Raw genomic sequence first — 16,057 nt, 5'->3', positions numbered from 1 at the left:
AAAATGTATTAATATTTTATTGAAAGAATTTCTATTATAAAATAAAGTGTAGCAAAGAAAAAAAGAAAAGAAAAAAGAATAAAAGTGAAAGAAACAGTATACAAAAAAGCAGTGTAATATACTCCCATGCATTATTATATAAATATATATGATGTTATTATCCTAATACATAGGTTTTGAAAAAAAATGTTTTTATTAAAGGTGCTATTAATAGCCTACTACATTCTGTATAAACATTCCAAATGTTGTCATGTTTATCCAAACAAAGCCTATGTCTGTAAGGTGTCCGTTCATGAGTTCCAAGCGTTTTCATATTGTCAATCCATTGATTGAAGAAACAAAGCACTAGAGATAATTGTTTAAAACTTTTCTCCCTCCCGCCCCAATGAGTGAATGCATTCAGTTGCAATGGACTTTTAAACCCAGATATTGCCCCTCCCATGAAATCCGTAATGTTTGCATGTGTAGCTTGCGTGTGCACTTAACTTTTTCCTGCCTTCATAAAAAAATGCACTGTCTTTTGTGACATTGCCACTTAATATAATGTATTTTCTTACCAGTGCGCCTGTGCTCTGATCGACTCAGCCTTATCAAGGAATGTCTCCTGCAGCTGCCAACAAGCTACAAGCAATCTGCCAAGCTCCTGGGACTTGCAAATTTGCTGAAGGTTGCAGGTAAAATAAAAGCTGTAATGAAACTTACCCATGTTTTATGTTGAAGGTGTCCAGCTTTATGGGGGATTTCTTCAAGGACTTTACTCAAAGATCCTGTCTTCAGTGAAGCTTCATATATTGCATCATTGCAACCTTCCTTTCTAGATAAATACAGATTGATTGATTTCAATTTAGATATAATTTGGGATTTCACACACAGCCCTTCCATCACAAGTAGAATACACTCCAGCGAGAGTACAGTTACCACCTAGTCAGATGTTAGTATTAAATCCCAGTTTAACCCGTGTCAAATATGAAAAACAGATATCCTTTCTGTGCAAACAAAATGTATTCTATATCCTATAAAAATGTAGGTTTTACTTGCAGTCATTCTTTGATCCTGTTGCATCGTATTAGTGAACTAATGCTATGTTGTGTAAAGCTTCTTTTTAAATTATATATATATATATATATATATATATATATATATATATATATATATAAAAATCATTGTTATTAAATCTCAAAAACAATTCCGAAACATTTATCATCATATACAGTTTCCCCCCAACATAATAATAATTTTTTATTATTTCTTCTTGACTTTCCACCCCTCCTTTCTTGATGTTTGTTTTTTAGCTGTTTTGCAATACATCTGTTTTTATTATGTAAACTTCACTCTCATTAGTTCTTTCAGCAATTCACTGCTTATATTTCAAATCCTGCCCACAACTTCACTGTGCAGTAGTTCTGATGCTGGATCAAATCAAATTACGTTTTTTGTTTTGTTTTGTTGGCTAGCAAAGGTAAATATTTGATCAAACTTTCACTTGGAGAAATCGGATGAAGCAGATTTGACTATATCTTTCGCTTCCCTGTTCTTTCACATCATCATATCAAATACAAATTGAAAAATGACATGGGTCAGATCCAGAGTTAAGTGTGTGCATTAGGGCTGGCAGAAGCAAGCAGTCCCATACATTCCTTCCCATGGCAGCTTTCTAGTCCCCTAAAAATGTTCCCCTGAGGTTTGGGGCCACGTTTTGAAGTGGGTAGACTGCAGCTTGTGAAGCTCAGGAGAGAAGGGGGATGGCTGCTGTGAAGATAAAGAGCAGGGAAATCAGCTTGGGCCAGCTTAACTCCAGAGCCAAGCCATTATTTTATTATGTAATAATGTTGTTGATACCCTGCTATCACCGTACACAGAGCCTTGCCAAGTTATTTAAGCAAAACACAAGTTCCTGTACAGTGGAGCTCACACTGGGTTTGTTGTCTTGGACTAGTAAACGGCACAAATCTCTGCAGTGATTACAGTGGTACCTTGGGTTACAAACACCTTGGGTTACAAACACTTTGGGTTACAGACTCCGCTAACCTGGAAGTAGTGCCTTGGGTTAAAAACTTTGTCCCAGGATGAGAACAGAAATCGTGTGCCGGTGGCGCAGCAGCAGCGGGAGGCCCCATTAGCTAAAGTGGTACCTCAGGTTAAGAACAGTTTCAGGTTAAGAATGGACCTCCAGAATGAATTAAGTATGTAGCCAGAGGTACCACTGTAAAGGTAAAGGTAAAGGACCCCTGGACGGTTAAGTCCAGTCAAATGCGACTCTGGGGTTGTGGCACTCATCTCACTTTCAGGCCAAGGGAACCGGCATTTGTCCACAGACAGTTTTCCAGGTCATATGGCCAGCATGACTCCAGCTGCTTAAAACAGGTAACCCAGAGAATCCATGCGGTTGTTGGTGGTGGTAGTGTTCAAATCAGACCGTTAGCCTTTAGCTGTCTTCCCTAACCTCCAGCTGTTCTGAACTGCAGCTTCAGCTATTTCTCATCGTTGGCCATGCTGGTTGCGGCTTATGGGAGTTGTAGTCCAAAACATCTGGAGGGCACCAGGTCAAGGAAAACTGGCCTGTGTGATTGCCAATACACTTCAGCACATCTCCTTTGCCAATCCTTACAACCCTTCATGAGTCAAAGGGCAGTTTACTGAAGTGGGGAGCATCCTCTGCTTTTGCAGCCCTGGGAAATCAGGTCTCTAAATCCAGTGGTTGTCAGTGTGCCCCTGTGCTGCCTTGGTCATGTGAGTAAATTCAACACAGGGTGTTGATTGGGAGTAAGTCTCAGTGCTCAGTGTGGCTGGGTGGTATGCATCGTTTGAAGTCCATACTGCGATATCAGTTTCATAATTTTGAGCCTGGGATATATTGTCAATCATGATGTCTTATCTGTGTGTGCGTGCAAAAATCACAATGCAGGAAAACCGTGAAGCCCACCAGTGCCTCTACATAGCTCCATCCATATTTCAGACATCGTGATATAGCACGATGTTTAGCTGGTGATATATCACAGTGTTGAAAACCAGATATTGCCCTGACCCTAGTGCTTAGGAGACACGCTTACTGTTTATTTCCTTTTCAAAAACCTAAGGGAAAATGTGTCTTTTACCTCCGGTATCTGGGAAGTGGATTTAAGGATGCCAGGGGGTGGTTTAGTTTTTTTTAAATATCATTTGGAGTAAGCTTAAGCCATGGGTTCACTTGAATGAGTTAAATAATAATAATCCTGGTTGAATTCTGTATCTGAAAAAAGGAAAAAAATCACTTAGTGACTTTATGTTGGTTATAGTAGGCAGTGTTTTTGCTTTTAAACATATCCTCATGGAGTCATTGTTCATCAGTCCTGCTGGTTTCATAATATAAGCAGGAATAATCCCATTTTTTGTCATTAATGTTTATCACAGCAGCGTCTGAATCTGTTCACTTTTGACATGAGTAAAAAATGCACCACAGTGGGCCTCAGTTCTCAGATTCTTTGAATCCCTGTATTTCTTTGTTACACAAATTCATTTAGAAGACTGCATCTCCCCGAGGGGCAGCTATAACTCTGTGTAATTTCTTATCCAGCTATTTTGTATACCTTCCTACCTCCCACACAGGATACTTGAGAGTGTAATAGATCGTTAGTTTGAAGCACACTGCAAACTTTAGATAACTATCAAAGACTTTAATTAGGCTTCTTCTCTTTAAATTATGCTATGCTGGATATGTTCTTGCCCTTCACATTAAAGTCTACAGCAGCTTGCAAATACTCAGGAAAACCTAGGTGTTCCTTGCATTCTGTTCTTGGTGGCTTGTTAGAACATTTATTTTAATTATAGACTGCCTTTCTCCTGAAGTAATAATAGCGTTTTTATAAAAGCAGCATAAATATATCCTCTTAAACCATCAAAGAGGAAAACATCTTGAACCCTCTTTTATTGCTGCTGGAGGTCTACTTTGAGGAAGGAACGTGCAGCCCTGCCCAGCTAGTTAGTCACAAAGCTACAGCAACCACTCCTTACACCTTTTCTCTCTCCCCTCTGGTTTAAAATGGTGTGTGTGTGTGTGTGTGTGTGTGTGTGTGTGAGAGAGAGAGAGAGAGAGAGAGAGAAACACACAAGATGGCTACTTGGCCAAGGGCCACCACTTGCTGGGTGGGTCTCTACCACCACCATTCCGCAGTCTTTCAGAGAGAGAGAGAGAGAAAAGTCTTAACAGTATTTCCAAAACACATTTATGATTTCTTTCTCTCTCTTTTTTGGAAATATTATCCCCTGCAGTTTAACAGCAAGGCAGCTTACAACATCCCCTGCCCCCAATGCACAATAAATTTGGGATAGTGAAATGTAATTAATTACAGATAGCTAAAAGAAATGAGAGAAACAGCAAAACAAACCGCAGCAGCAGGAGAACGATTGAAACAACTAGTTCCTCAAAGAGCAGCGTTAGAAACTGAGATATGAAAGCCAGGAGCTAAATGGCACCTTAAACCTAGGTTGCGGGCCCAACAACAGAATGTCTAGACTCGCCTTTTTTACAACAAGAATACAAAGCCAAAAGTGGAAGAACTGCAGCTAAAATCTTATGTTGGTTTTTCACATGGTCTAGTCCAGGCATAGGCAAACTCCGGCCCTCCAGATGTTTGGGACTCCAATTCCCATCACCCCTAGCTAACAGGACCAGGGTCAGGGATGATGGGAATTGTAGTCCCAAACATCTGGAGGGCCGGAGTTTGCCTATGCCTGGTCTAGTCCTTCCCCTGCCCGTCCACCCCCTAATATTCTTAAGGGGGTCTCTTCTCCAGTCTTCGGAGAGTAGCTGGAAGTGGGGAGGCGGGAAAAGGTCCTCTTTTCCTTCCACTTTGCAGTTGTAATCTGAAATCTTAGGCGCAGTATTGCGCCCAGAGCTTAGAAACTGCTCACGCTAAGGAAATTCCCTGTCCCAAAATGTGCCTAGAGCAAGGTGAATTTCAAACACTGTCAAAGAGGGAGCCAACTAGGTGAACTAGACCAGGCTTTCCAAATGAGGGAGTTGACACCTTCGGAGGTCTTGGTTCCTATGAAGGCAAAGAGACAATGTTCAAAGCCTCCAATGATTAATGGCGAAACCAGACTCTAAGGGGGGAATAGTTGGTCCTGGTTCCAAGCCATTCATTTATTATTATTTTTTAAATCTTTATTAAACATTCAACACATCTTTACACAACAGTTTACCATGTTACAATTTATGCACGTACACTACATGGAAAAAAGAAAAATACAATGAAAAATAGAGATGAACCACCGACCTTCTGATTGGCAAGTCCTAGGCTCTGTGGTTTAACCCACACCGCCACCCGCATCCCAATTCATGGGTTAATACATGCAAATTGCTCCTGTCTGGAAGCTCTGCAGCCTGCTGGAGCAATATGCTTCGGAAAGCTGCCCCAGCATTTTGCTGTGGGTTAAACCACAGAGCCTAGGACTTGCCGATCAGAAGGTCGGCGGTTCGAATTCCCACGATGGGGTGAGCTCCCGTTGCTCGGTCCCAGCCCCTGCCAACCTAGCAGTTCAAAAGCACGTCAAAGTGCAAGTAGATAAATAGGTACCACTCCGGCGGGAAGGTAAATGGCATTTCCGTGTGCTGCTCTGGTTCGCTAGAAGTGGCTTAGTCATGCTGGCCACATGACCCGGAAGCTGTACGCCGGCTCCCACGGCCAATAAAGCGAGATGAGCGCCGCAACCCCAGAGTTGGCCACGACTGGACCTAATGGTCAGGGATCTCTTTACCTTTACCTTAAAGCTTCTGAGTGCTTTCCATGAGCAATCCCACATCGACCACGTTGTAGAAATAGAATATGGATGTGACCACCACAGCAGGTGTAACTGCGAACAGACCTGCCTCCTCCAGGTGTTTGAACCTTGGCTCTCCTAATTCATTGCGAGGAATTCCTTTCTCAGTGGCCTACACATGTTCGGATGGGGAACTTGATAGCTAGGTACAATGGCCACCTCAAATCTTTCAGGCTGCAGTCCTATACACACACCTATGTAAAAGTTCTATTAAGCTTGATGGACATGTCTCACTGGACATATATAAAATTGCACTGTAAGGGTTTTATAGATCAAAACCAGCTCTTCTGATTGTGTTCTCCCCACCACCACCACCACCCAAAGGGGAGCCTAGCAAATTCACTTTAACCACTTCTTCCTTTCCCCAGGCGGGAAAATCAGCAGAAGATTTAGGGAAGACAGGATTGCCAGTACGGCCAGATTGTGGTAGCCAAGCATGAACGATGGTCTTGGGTCTTTAGAATAACAGCTTGTAAAGGCTTACAGCTGAAATGTGAACCTCATCTTTTTGACTCCTGTACTTTGGCTTAAAGAAAAATGCCAAATTGCTGCAGAATGTGTTAACAAATCGCAAGAGTGGCAGCAGCGATTGTCACAGTGCGATTTCAGACAATTGCTGTCGGAAACTGGTTATCAGACAAACTTGAAGAATTTTATTTTCGAAGAACTTCGTCCAGTAAAGCAGTATGTGCCTCCAATGTTATTGCATCCGAAGCACTCCTAAGGATAAGCGCATGCGCATATATATATATATATATGACGTGCACTTTGTTTCTAACAGCATAGAACATTTGAGATTTACAGTGGTTTAGCTTAATTTTAAAAGAAGCAGATTACCATATTTTTCTGTGTATGACGACCCCTATTTTTTTTAACCCAAAATTAAGAAAATGCACTATGCACTATCTGTGTATAAGGCGACCCCTTATTTTAAACTTCAAAAATTTAGGAAAAAAATATACTCATATACACAGAAAACGGTAATTTTAAAATTCCTAAGAAATAGCCTGAAATACTAAAGCTGATGCTAGAAGGTTTTCCTCCTCCTTTTTCATACCGATACAACTAGCACTGTTCTTCCTCTAATACTCTTATGGTGGATATAAAGCATCCATATTCAGCTTTCAAGAGTGCAACTCCCTAAATTGGTTAATAAACTCTTGCAGTGCATGGCCTCTAATGGAAACGCTGACAAAGCTTTTACTATATTATGTGAATGTTGCCTCCAGTAAAACTTAATGGCACCTATAAACCATGGCCATAAATTAAAATGTAAAAATCAAGATTACACTTATTTGTTCTTTATTATATGAGGGCGTAAGGTGCTGTTCCATATAACCAAGAGCGTTCCATATAACCTGTAGTGTTCTCTGCTATAAGAATAAGAGTAGCAAAAGGGAGCTATTACAGCATGGCTTGGGCATACTTAAAACCAAGGTTTCCTGACCTTACCTCATTTCTGGCATTGTGTGTGATTGTTGCTAGTAAGTTGGATGTTCAAGGAGCTGGGACACTGCTTTGGGTTTTCTGAAGCAAACTCTGGTTAAAGTAAACCTAAGCTCCTGCAGCCAATCGGAAGTCGTGGAAGCCCCGTCAGACATTCGGGTTCCAAAAAACATTTGCAAACCGGAACAGTCACTTCCAGGTTTGCGGGGTCAAGGAACCAAACCGTCTGAGTAGGAAGGCGTTCAGGATCCAAGGTACGACTGTACCTCTATATGGTTAGCAACATCCTAAAAAATATCACAAATAAAAGTAAAATGCAAAAAAATACAGTATAAAATACAGTTTTTAGAGTGACACAGATAATAGGCAATATACCCTCTGAAACATCTATATAAAGTGGAACAACTAACACATAGGGACCATGATAACTACTGGCAGATCCAGAATACTGAAATTCAGCAGAGACAGCAAGACCCACATACCATACAGTATATACAAGTGTGTGTTTCTAGGTCTGCTATCTCACCCGTAACACTGAAGATAGGTGGGGAAGAATCCCACATTTGATAGGTGGGGGCAAGTTATCCCATGCAACCCTCCCCGATTCCAAGCATTACTGGATATCCAAACAGAGCATAATGTTAAGTGTGTCTCTTCACGTAACATTTAATTATCATTATTTTTTAAAGAAGATAATTATTGGAATTTTAGAAAGTGGGAAGGAAGGAGTTTCTTCTTCTGTAGTCTTAATGAAAATTGCTCCATTGGAAATCTGGCTGCGGCACTAAATCAGATGGCAGGATGCCTTGACTTCCCCTGCCCATCTGCCAAGGGTGCTTCCCAGCCCAAAGGAAAGCACACAGCAGAATTAACACTTTTGTTGTCAAAGAACGCACTTGCTTCTACAGCTCTGGAGACCTACGCACACCAATCTAGCGTTTAGGCAGCTATTCCCAGGTCCGCCGTCTATAGAGCAGTTGCTGCAACTGAGGAACCCTACCCCTCCACCTGTTTATGTACCTTCTCCAAACAGGCTGTACTCACGTAGCCGGAGACTATGCCTGCATGCAAGCTGCCTCTGCTTTTCCCATTTCAGTTCTCTCCTGGTTCCGGGAGACAGTGGTGCATTTACCTACCCTGCCTCTTCCTCCTCTTCCTCCATCTCTGAAGTTTCCCCTGCCCCTGATGTTTGTCTCCTGGTGGGTACAGGTCCCCACAGACCACCGCCCCCTTCTCCCAGATCAGTCCCCCTTCCCCTAGTTCACACACACCAATGTCCTGCCAGTCCCTTGCGCCATTGCTTTTTTAAAAAAAAGATATTTATTGAGATTTTACAGAAACGTAAGTTTACAAAATAGAAAAAAGTCACATAGAAAGAAAAAGATACAAAAAAGAAGACATAGAAAAATACATAAAAGAGAAAAAAGAAGAATAAAAATACAAAATACAAAAAACAAATAGATAAAAAAGAATTAAAAAAACAAATCCGTTTTTAGTAACTTTAAACTCATTAGCTTGTTTCCTTGGCCTCCTCACACCTCCCCTTTTTGTATTCCCATTTAAATAATCAAACCAGCAAATCCTTACCCTCTTTCGTTTATCTTAACTCTATATCTTAACATATTATAACTCTATATTTTCATCCATTTATCAATTCATTTTTGAATATTCTTATTAACTTTGTTGCTAATGCCACTTATTTTCAGTCCAACATCATTTTAACATTCATTAATTTTACAGTGTTTCTGAAGGTAGTCTTCAAATTTCTTCCAGTCTTCTTCCACCAACTCTTCCCCCAGGTCTCGGATTCTGCCAGTCATTTCCGCCAATTCCATATTCTCCATCACCTTCATCTGCCACTCTTCCAGGGTGGGTAACTCTTGTGTCGTCCCTTGCGCCGTTGCTATGTCCCATAACATTAAGCATAAACATCAGGAATCCTTATGATCTTCTGGCAAGAACCCCTTTAGCATTCCTTGCCCTCCAGGAATTTCAGACATCATATCTGAGATCTTTGTGACTACCTTCCCATCTCTGTCCGCCAACTGAGGCCTTCTAAAACCACCCCCAAGATCTTTTCTTGGAGCTGGTTGAGCAATATTGTTCATCATCCTTATTTTTGAGTATTGCAAAAGGCAGAAAGCTTCTGTGCCACTCTATCTCCAGCTGTTTTTGGACTACAGCTCCCGTCATCCCTAGATATCAGGACCAGTAGTCAGGGATATGGGGAACTGGAGTCCCAAAACAGCTGGAGAACCAAGTTTTCAAAACACTGGCTTAGATCTTTGTTAAAGGTTATGTGGTGGGAGCATCCCATAAGCAGAGTTCTGCTAAAGGCATCCCTGTGTCACAGAACAGAAACAGCATTTAGCACCAGTTTCTTTGCTCCTTGAAAATCTGCTCCAGTGGTTTGGAGGACCCTCTGGAACAGCACGAGGAGCATAATCCATTGAGAGCTTCTGCTGGATACAAGTCTCCCCCATAAGAGGCCTTCTGCTCCCGGGGCCTATATTTTCCTCAAACATCTACTTTAAACAGATGAATTCTGTAACATATGCATTTGGAGGGCAATTTCAAAGGTGCAAGGAATCTAGGACCACTTATCTTTTGACAAAGCAATCTTCAGCAGTGATTCTTAATTACTGTTTGTTTATTGCCTCATAACGTTAAAAAGACCTGGCACAAATGTTATTCAGGGCTGCCACAAGCTGCAGGAATTGCTATTTGAGTCATTAATTTCAGAAATCTTTTCTAATTAATTTTTGCTTCAAAATGACAGTGACATTCATGGGAATGAAATTAGTTTAGCAAGCTAATGCCAGCTCTGGCACTGGTGATTAAAAGAGGTTTTCTGCCCCCGAATCTGAAGAGAAATTGTTACATTCTGAGCAATAAGTAAAGATGCAACCTTTATTACAGGCAGATATCTGTTCCCTCCAAAGTCTTTATAGATGATGATTGGGTTTTGGTTTTGGTACAGCCAAGCCTCTTCTGAGCACTTCTGTTGTGCGGAAAGTGATTTTTCTTGCAACCATTTCGGTGGTTAGTATGGGGAATATGACTGCAGGAACCTCCCACTGTTCTCCACTGGTTCTGGTGCTGAGCAGTTGGTAGACTCATATTTTAAAAATCACCAAAGGCATCAGCTCTACACTTCTCCAATAAAATATTCTAGACAGGTCAATCTCGAATTCCTTTAGAATGGCCTAGCTCAGAGTGAGTGTTTCCACCTGAAGCAATTTCAGATGTGCAAAGGTTGTTCCCAACGAGGGGCATTGCAGCCCATGCGTAATGCAGGGCAGCGAGCTTTTACTGCCAACAAGAGCTGTCCCTCAGCCGAGCAAATCAATCATGCTGCTACATAGAAATTTGTTTGGACCTAAGGCCCTATTGCACTGGCTTGCAGATTCGGCATTTGGTATATGAACTCTGCAGGTGGTAGTAGCTTAGCAGAAATCCTGTCCCAGGGATGTTTTCCACTCTTTTCCAGATATCATCAGTTAAGAATGTCCTTCACTTGAACCAGTGGGAAGCAAGACTGTTATAAATATCCATTCTCAGCTGTTTGGGGAGTGGGGTGGTCTATTCAAACAGTAATTAGGATTACAGTGGTACCTCAGGTTACATACGCTTCAGGTTACAGACTCCGCTAACCCAGAAATATTACCTCAGGTTAAGAACTTTGCTTCAGGATGAGAACAGAAATCATGCTACGGTGGCGCGGCGGCAGCTGGAGGCCCCATTAGCTAAAGTGGTGCTTCAGGTTAAGAACAGTTTCAGGTTAAGTATGGACCTCCGGAACGAATTAAGTACTTAACCTGAGGTACTACTGTATATATTACGCGTGAACCCACACGTGCCAGGTGTGGTAGAACAACCTTTTCTTATTATCCATGGTGGTAGTTGTTCTTTAACAGGTCACAGTTGTAATTTTATCAATTGGAGCCTCCTTTATGGAGTAGTAGAGGGACGCGGGTGGCGCTGTGGGTTAAACCACAGAGCCTAGGACTTGCCTATCAGAAGGTTGGCGGATCAAATCCCTGCGATGGGGTGAGCTCCTGTTGCTTGGTCCCCCCTCCTGCCAACCTAGCAGTTCGAAAGCATACAGTGCAAGTAGATAAATAGGTACCGCTCCGGCGGGAAGGTAAACAGCATTTCCGTGTGCTGCTCTGGTTTGCCAGAAGTGGCTTAGTCATGCTGGCCACATGACCCGGAAGCTGTACGCCGGCTCCCTTGGCCAGTAAAGTGAGATGAGTGCCGCAACCCCAGAGTCGGTCACGACTGGACCTAATGGTCAGGGGTCCCTTTACCTTTACCGGTATGGGTTTTAATTTTTCTTTTTTGCATTCATAGTTTATGGCTCTTCCAAGCTCTGGGCTCAGCATGAGATGAAGTCCTTCCCTCGTATCATCTGCAGTGTTACTTAGCCTCTCCTCTGGCTCAGCAGGCAAATCCTGCCATACAAGAGTTCCGCATCCCATAACCGCTCCAAGCAGACTGCAACATTTAATCAGTTAGATTGATTGATTAACTGATCAAAAGTGTGTGTGGGGGGGGGGGTTAAGGCAGTAAATTCACAGGGCACCCAATTTTTCAAAGTGTATTGTTTTGAATAGAATTACATACTGTAAACTTGCAGATGGCAATCACCATCTTAAGAAGCATCCCTCCTCTTTCACACACAAGGAGGAATGCGTATTCTAAGATGATTTAGCTGATGCTTTCTCCTACCCACTTAATTAGGGACGCAGGTGGCGCTGTGGGTAAAACCTCAGCACCTAGGGCTTGCCGATCGCATGGTCGGTGGTTCGAATCCCCACGGCGGGGTGAGCTCCCGTCGTTCGGTCCCAGCTCCTGCCCACCTAGCAGTTCGAAAGCACTCCTAAGTGCAAGTAGATAAATAGGTACCGCTTTATAGCGGGAAGGTAAACGGTGTTTCCGTGTGCTGCGCTGGTGCCGGCTCGCCAGAGCAGCTTCGTCACGCTGGCCACGTGACCCGGAAGTGTCTCCGGACAGCGCTGGCCCCCGGCCTCTTAAGTGAGATGGGCGCACAACCCTAGAGTCAGACACGACTGGCCCGTACGGGCAGGGGTACCTTTACCTTTCTATAACATATGGGTGCATCACGTAAACAACAAAGGAAATACTCACTGTTGTTTTACTCATGCAAATGACTAAAACCCACATGGTTTGTTTGAAGGGAGATGTTCTTAATATTCGTTGGCCGTACCAGATTTCCCTTCACGTGGAATGTTGTTGTTTTTTGAGGGGAAACAGTGCTTAAAATGTCATTCTGGATGCCCAGTGCATAGTCTTGCAGTGTTCAAGTTCTAATAAAGGAGAGACGGACAGGCCGGCCCAGGGGAGGGGAATGTGGCCCTCCAAACTTAGAGATCCGGCCCTTGGAAGTGTCTGCAGCCACACCTCTTCATTGACCGTGCTGGCCCTGCATCTTGCCATCCTTGAGTGTGTGTTTTTTTGCCTGGCTGTCATGTGTCTTCACACTCTGATAATGCCTCTTTCTTTCCTGGATGGAAGATTGTATGTATATGTGTGTATGTGTGTGTGTGTGTGTGTGTGTGTGTGTGAAAAGGTAAAATTTGCATGCATTGCTCCATCCACTTTCACCTCACCTACCATTGAAATATGGTCCAGAGGGGAATTATGCCCTTAGACTCCTGTTTCTGTTTTAGTGTTCTTCCTATGTTAGCATTTGAGAAATCAGGGAGGATGAGCAGAGTCTTTGTGCGTCCTTTGCAAATTATTTAAACTCTTCCTGCAGATGCATGCAGTCTTCCTCAGAACAGCAGACAGGACCGCCTGCCCGGTTCTGGATGTTCCCTGTCTTAAGACATAGCACTTGATCAGTGTTTAAACAGCAAAGGCGATTCAGGAGGGAGAAGATTGTTAAGGCCTCATTGCGTCCTTTTAAAGTGGCAGTTTGACTTTTTAAATTGTACCTGTCAGGCGTTCAAGCATAAAACTGTCATTAGGAAACAATTTTGCTTTTATAGTCCTTAACGATATGTACATACGCACACTTTCCAATGCAGGATTCCATGAGGCTGTCACAGGGCTGGTTTGATTGGAAGAATGAAAGGGAGATACTTGAAAAATCTTCAGCGGGGTATGGCTTCAAGCGACGCCATTGTGAAGCCTGCAGGAAAATCTCATTAAATTAAATTGAACAATTCAAACTGCATGTTTCAGGAGCTCCAGTCATGATGCTTTTAGTATACAGTGGTACCTCGGGTTAAGAACTTAATTCGTTTCAGAGGTCTGTTCTTAACCTGAAACTGTTCTTAACCTGATGTACCACTTTAGCTAATGGGGCCTGCCGCCACACGATTTCTGTTCTTATCCTGAAACAAAGTTCTTAACCTGAGGTACTATTCCTGGGTTAGCAGAGTCTGTAACCTGAAGCGTCTGTAACCTGAAGCGTCTAACGTGATGTACCACTGTACCAGCAAGGAGCAGAAACGAGAGGAAACTGTCAGGGAAAAGGAGACTGTCACAGGATAATTCCTGCGTTTTTGATAACTCTTGTAAAAATACGTGGAGCAAGAAAGAGGCTACAGTTGTTGTTCATGCTAACTTAGCTTCGGCAAACCACTCAGGCTCAATTAAGGAAAAGTCATTTCTCCCCCACATCTAAGTATGTCCACATTCCTTTCAAACAGAAACAAATCATTCTTTATTTATTGCCTTAGCAGATACCTGAGGAACAATTTAAGAAACTTACATTAAGCACTCACATTGGGCTATAGCTCCTTCCATTCTCTCATGGCGGTTGAGAGGCTCTTCTCCCAGTTGGGTTTTAAATCTATTAGGAAAAGTGTAGGACCCCATGGAAGCCACAGGCATTTCACCTCAGCTGCATTGGTTTTAAAGGTCACGATTGCTAGATAGTCCTAATTTTGAAGTTATCCCTTATTTTAGAACGGGGAACCTGTGGTGCACCAGATGTTGTACACCACACATTTAAAGCACATTCCCCTACCCCAAAGAATCCCAGGAGCTGTGATTTGTTCAGGATGCTGTGAATCGCAGCACTGCGAGGGGCAAACTACAGTTCCTGGGATTATTTGTAGGATGAATGTGCTTTAAATGTCTACTGTGTGTGCAGCCTAGGACTGCCAGCTCCAGCCAACATGGCCATTGGTCAGGGATGATGGCATTCAAGTCAACAACACATGGAAGGCCACAGGTTCCTCACCTTCTAGAACAGTTTCCCGAACTTGGGTCTCCAGCTGTTTTGGGACTACAGTTTCCATAATCCCTGACCACTGGCCCTGCTAGCTAGGGATGAAGGGAGTTGTAGTCCAAAAACAGCTTGAAGACCCAAGTTTTGTACTATATTTACTATATGTACTATACTTGCATATAGCAGTCTTGGAGTGTGGCCTAAGGCTTGCGTCTACCTTTTTGGTTTTGTGAAGACACAATACAGTCATACCTCGGGATAAATGTGCTTCAAGTTAAGTATTTTGGGGTCAAAATGACTCCATGCGCATGTGCGGAAGCAGCGAAATGCGGCACGCGCAGACGCAGGTTGCGTTCGCTTCAGGATGCAAACGGGGCTCCAGAACAGATCCCGTTCGCATCCCGAGGTACCACTGTAGTGGGAGATTCAGGGTCTAAATAGGCTCTGGTTGGAGCTTTAAAATGAACTATTTTGGTCAATTTGCTTTGTGGCACCTCTTCCTCTTCCTTGCTATTCCCATCCTTTGCATTGTGTTCACACATAATTGTGTGGGCCGCCCGTCACATTCTTCGTTACTTATTTATTATTACTAATCCGATGTTAATTTTCTAATCGTTCAACAATAATTCTTCTAACTTTTGTAGGTGATGACCAGATGGAGAGAAAAGGACAAGTTTTGATTCTGTTAGTCGAACAAGCTCTTCAATTTCAGGATTACAAAGCAGCAAATATGCATTGCCAGGAGCTTATGGCTTCAGGTGGGAATGAATTTCCTCTTCTCCCCCACTCCCCAACCTTCCGCCCCCAAAAAATTATCTTGTGGATTTTCTGACATTGTATGAAATGGCAAATATTTTGAGAGGAGCCTGATGAAGTCATTATCAGAGTAGAGCCACTGAATCCAAGGGACTTGAGAAACGATTAATTTAAACAGTCTATTTCAGCGCATTTACTGTAGAATATAAATTGGATGAATAAAACTCTTTATCCTTATGCAAGCTGGCAAATTACTGTTTTTTGAATGCATCAGCCACAAAGTTGGATACATGAGGTTCCTCTTTCTATTTTTTGAAGCATTTCATGGTGATGTCTGCTGTAGGGTGATGGAAGTTGTGTAGTAATGAAATGTAGTTGGGTTCTATACAGAAAGAATAAATTGAAGGCAGGATGGTGTCTCTGATAGCTAATGTACAGACATGATCATGTTTCTGAGCTGTTAAAATTCATGTGCAGGGTACAGAATCAGTGTATCTGATATGGAATGAGGTCAGGCTTTCATAACCATTCCATTGAAAACTGAATTGTGGTACTCTTCAAATTTGAAATGCTGGTGTAATTTCAATTTCTTATTGATTGATTGATTGTGATCTCAGTCCTTAATTTGAGTTTTCTCAATCTTTGATCTTAATTTCAGTTTTGTAATTGTTTTGTTTTGTTTCATCCGTATCAGGGTACTCTAACAGCTGGGAGGTTTGCAGCCAGTTAGGACAAGCCGAAGGTTACCAAGACATGGCCGTCCGACAGGAGCTCATAGCCTATGCTTTGACACATTGTCCCCCAAATGCCATTGAACCGCTTCTGGCAGCGAGCAGTGCTCTGCAAACTGAG

The 16,057-nt window shown here is 42.6% G+C and overlaps 1 protein-coding gene across 2 annotated transcripts in view; it reads left to right on the top strand.

Annotated features, from left to right (window-relative positions):
• Positions 1–16,057, top strand: part of NBAS (NBAS subunit of NRZ tethering complex) — a 195,314-nt gene that overhangs the window by 104,905 nt on the left and 74,352 nt on the right. For both annotated transcript variants that reach the window (XM_083606886.1, XM_083606885.1), the window contains exons 32-34: positions 561–674; positions 15,094–15,207; positions 15,900–16,057. In XM_083606886.1, coding sequence (XP_083463012.1) covers positions 561–674; positions 15,094–15,207; positions 15,900–16,057 — 386 coding nt within the window. The remainder of the gene's footprint in view (positions 1–560; positions 675–15,093; positions 15,208–15,899) is intronic.

Source organism: Podarcis filfolensis (assembly GCF_964270895.1).
Source record: "Podarcis filfolensis genome assembly, chromosome: 3".
Classification (NCBI taxonomy): Eukaryota; Metazoa; Chordata; class Lepidosauria; order Squamata; family Lacertidae; genus Podarcis; species Podarcis filfolensis.
Note: the sequence above shows the minus strand (reverse complement) of the source record. Positions and strands in the feature narration are given on the sequence as shown.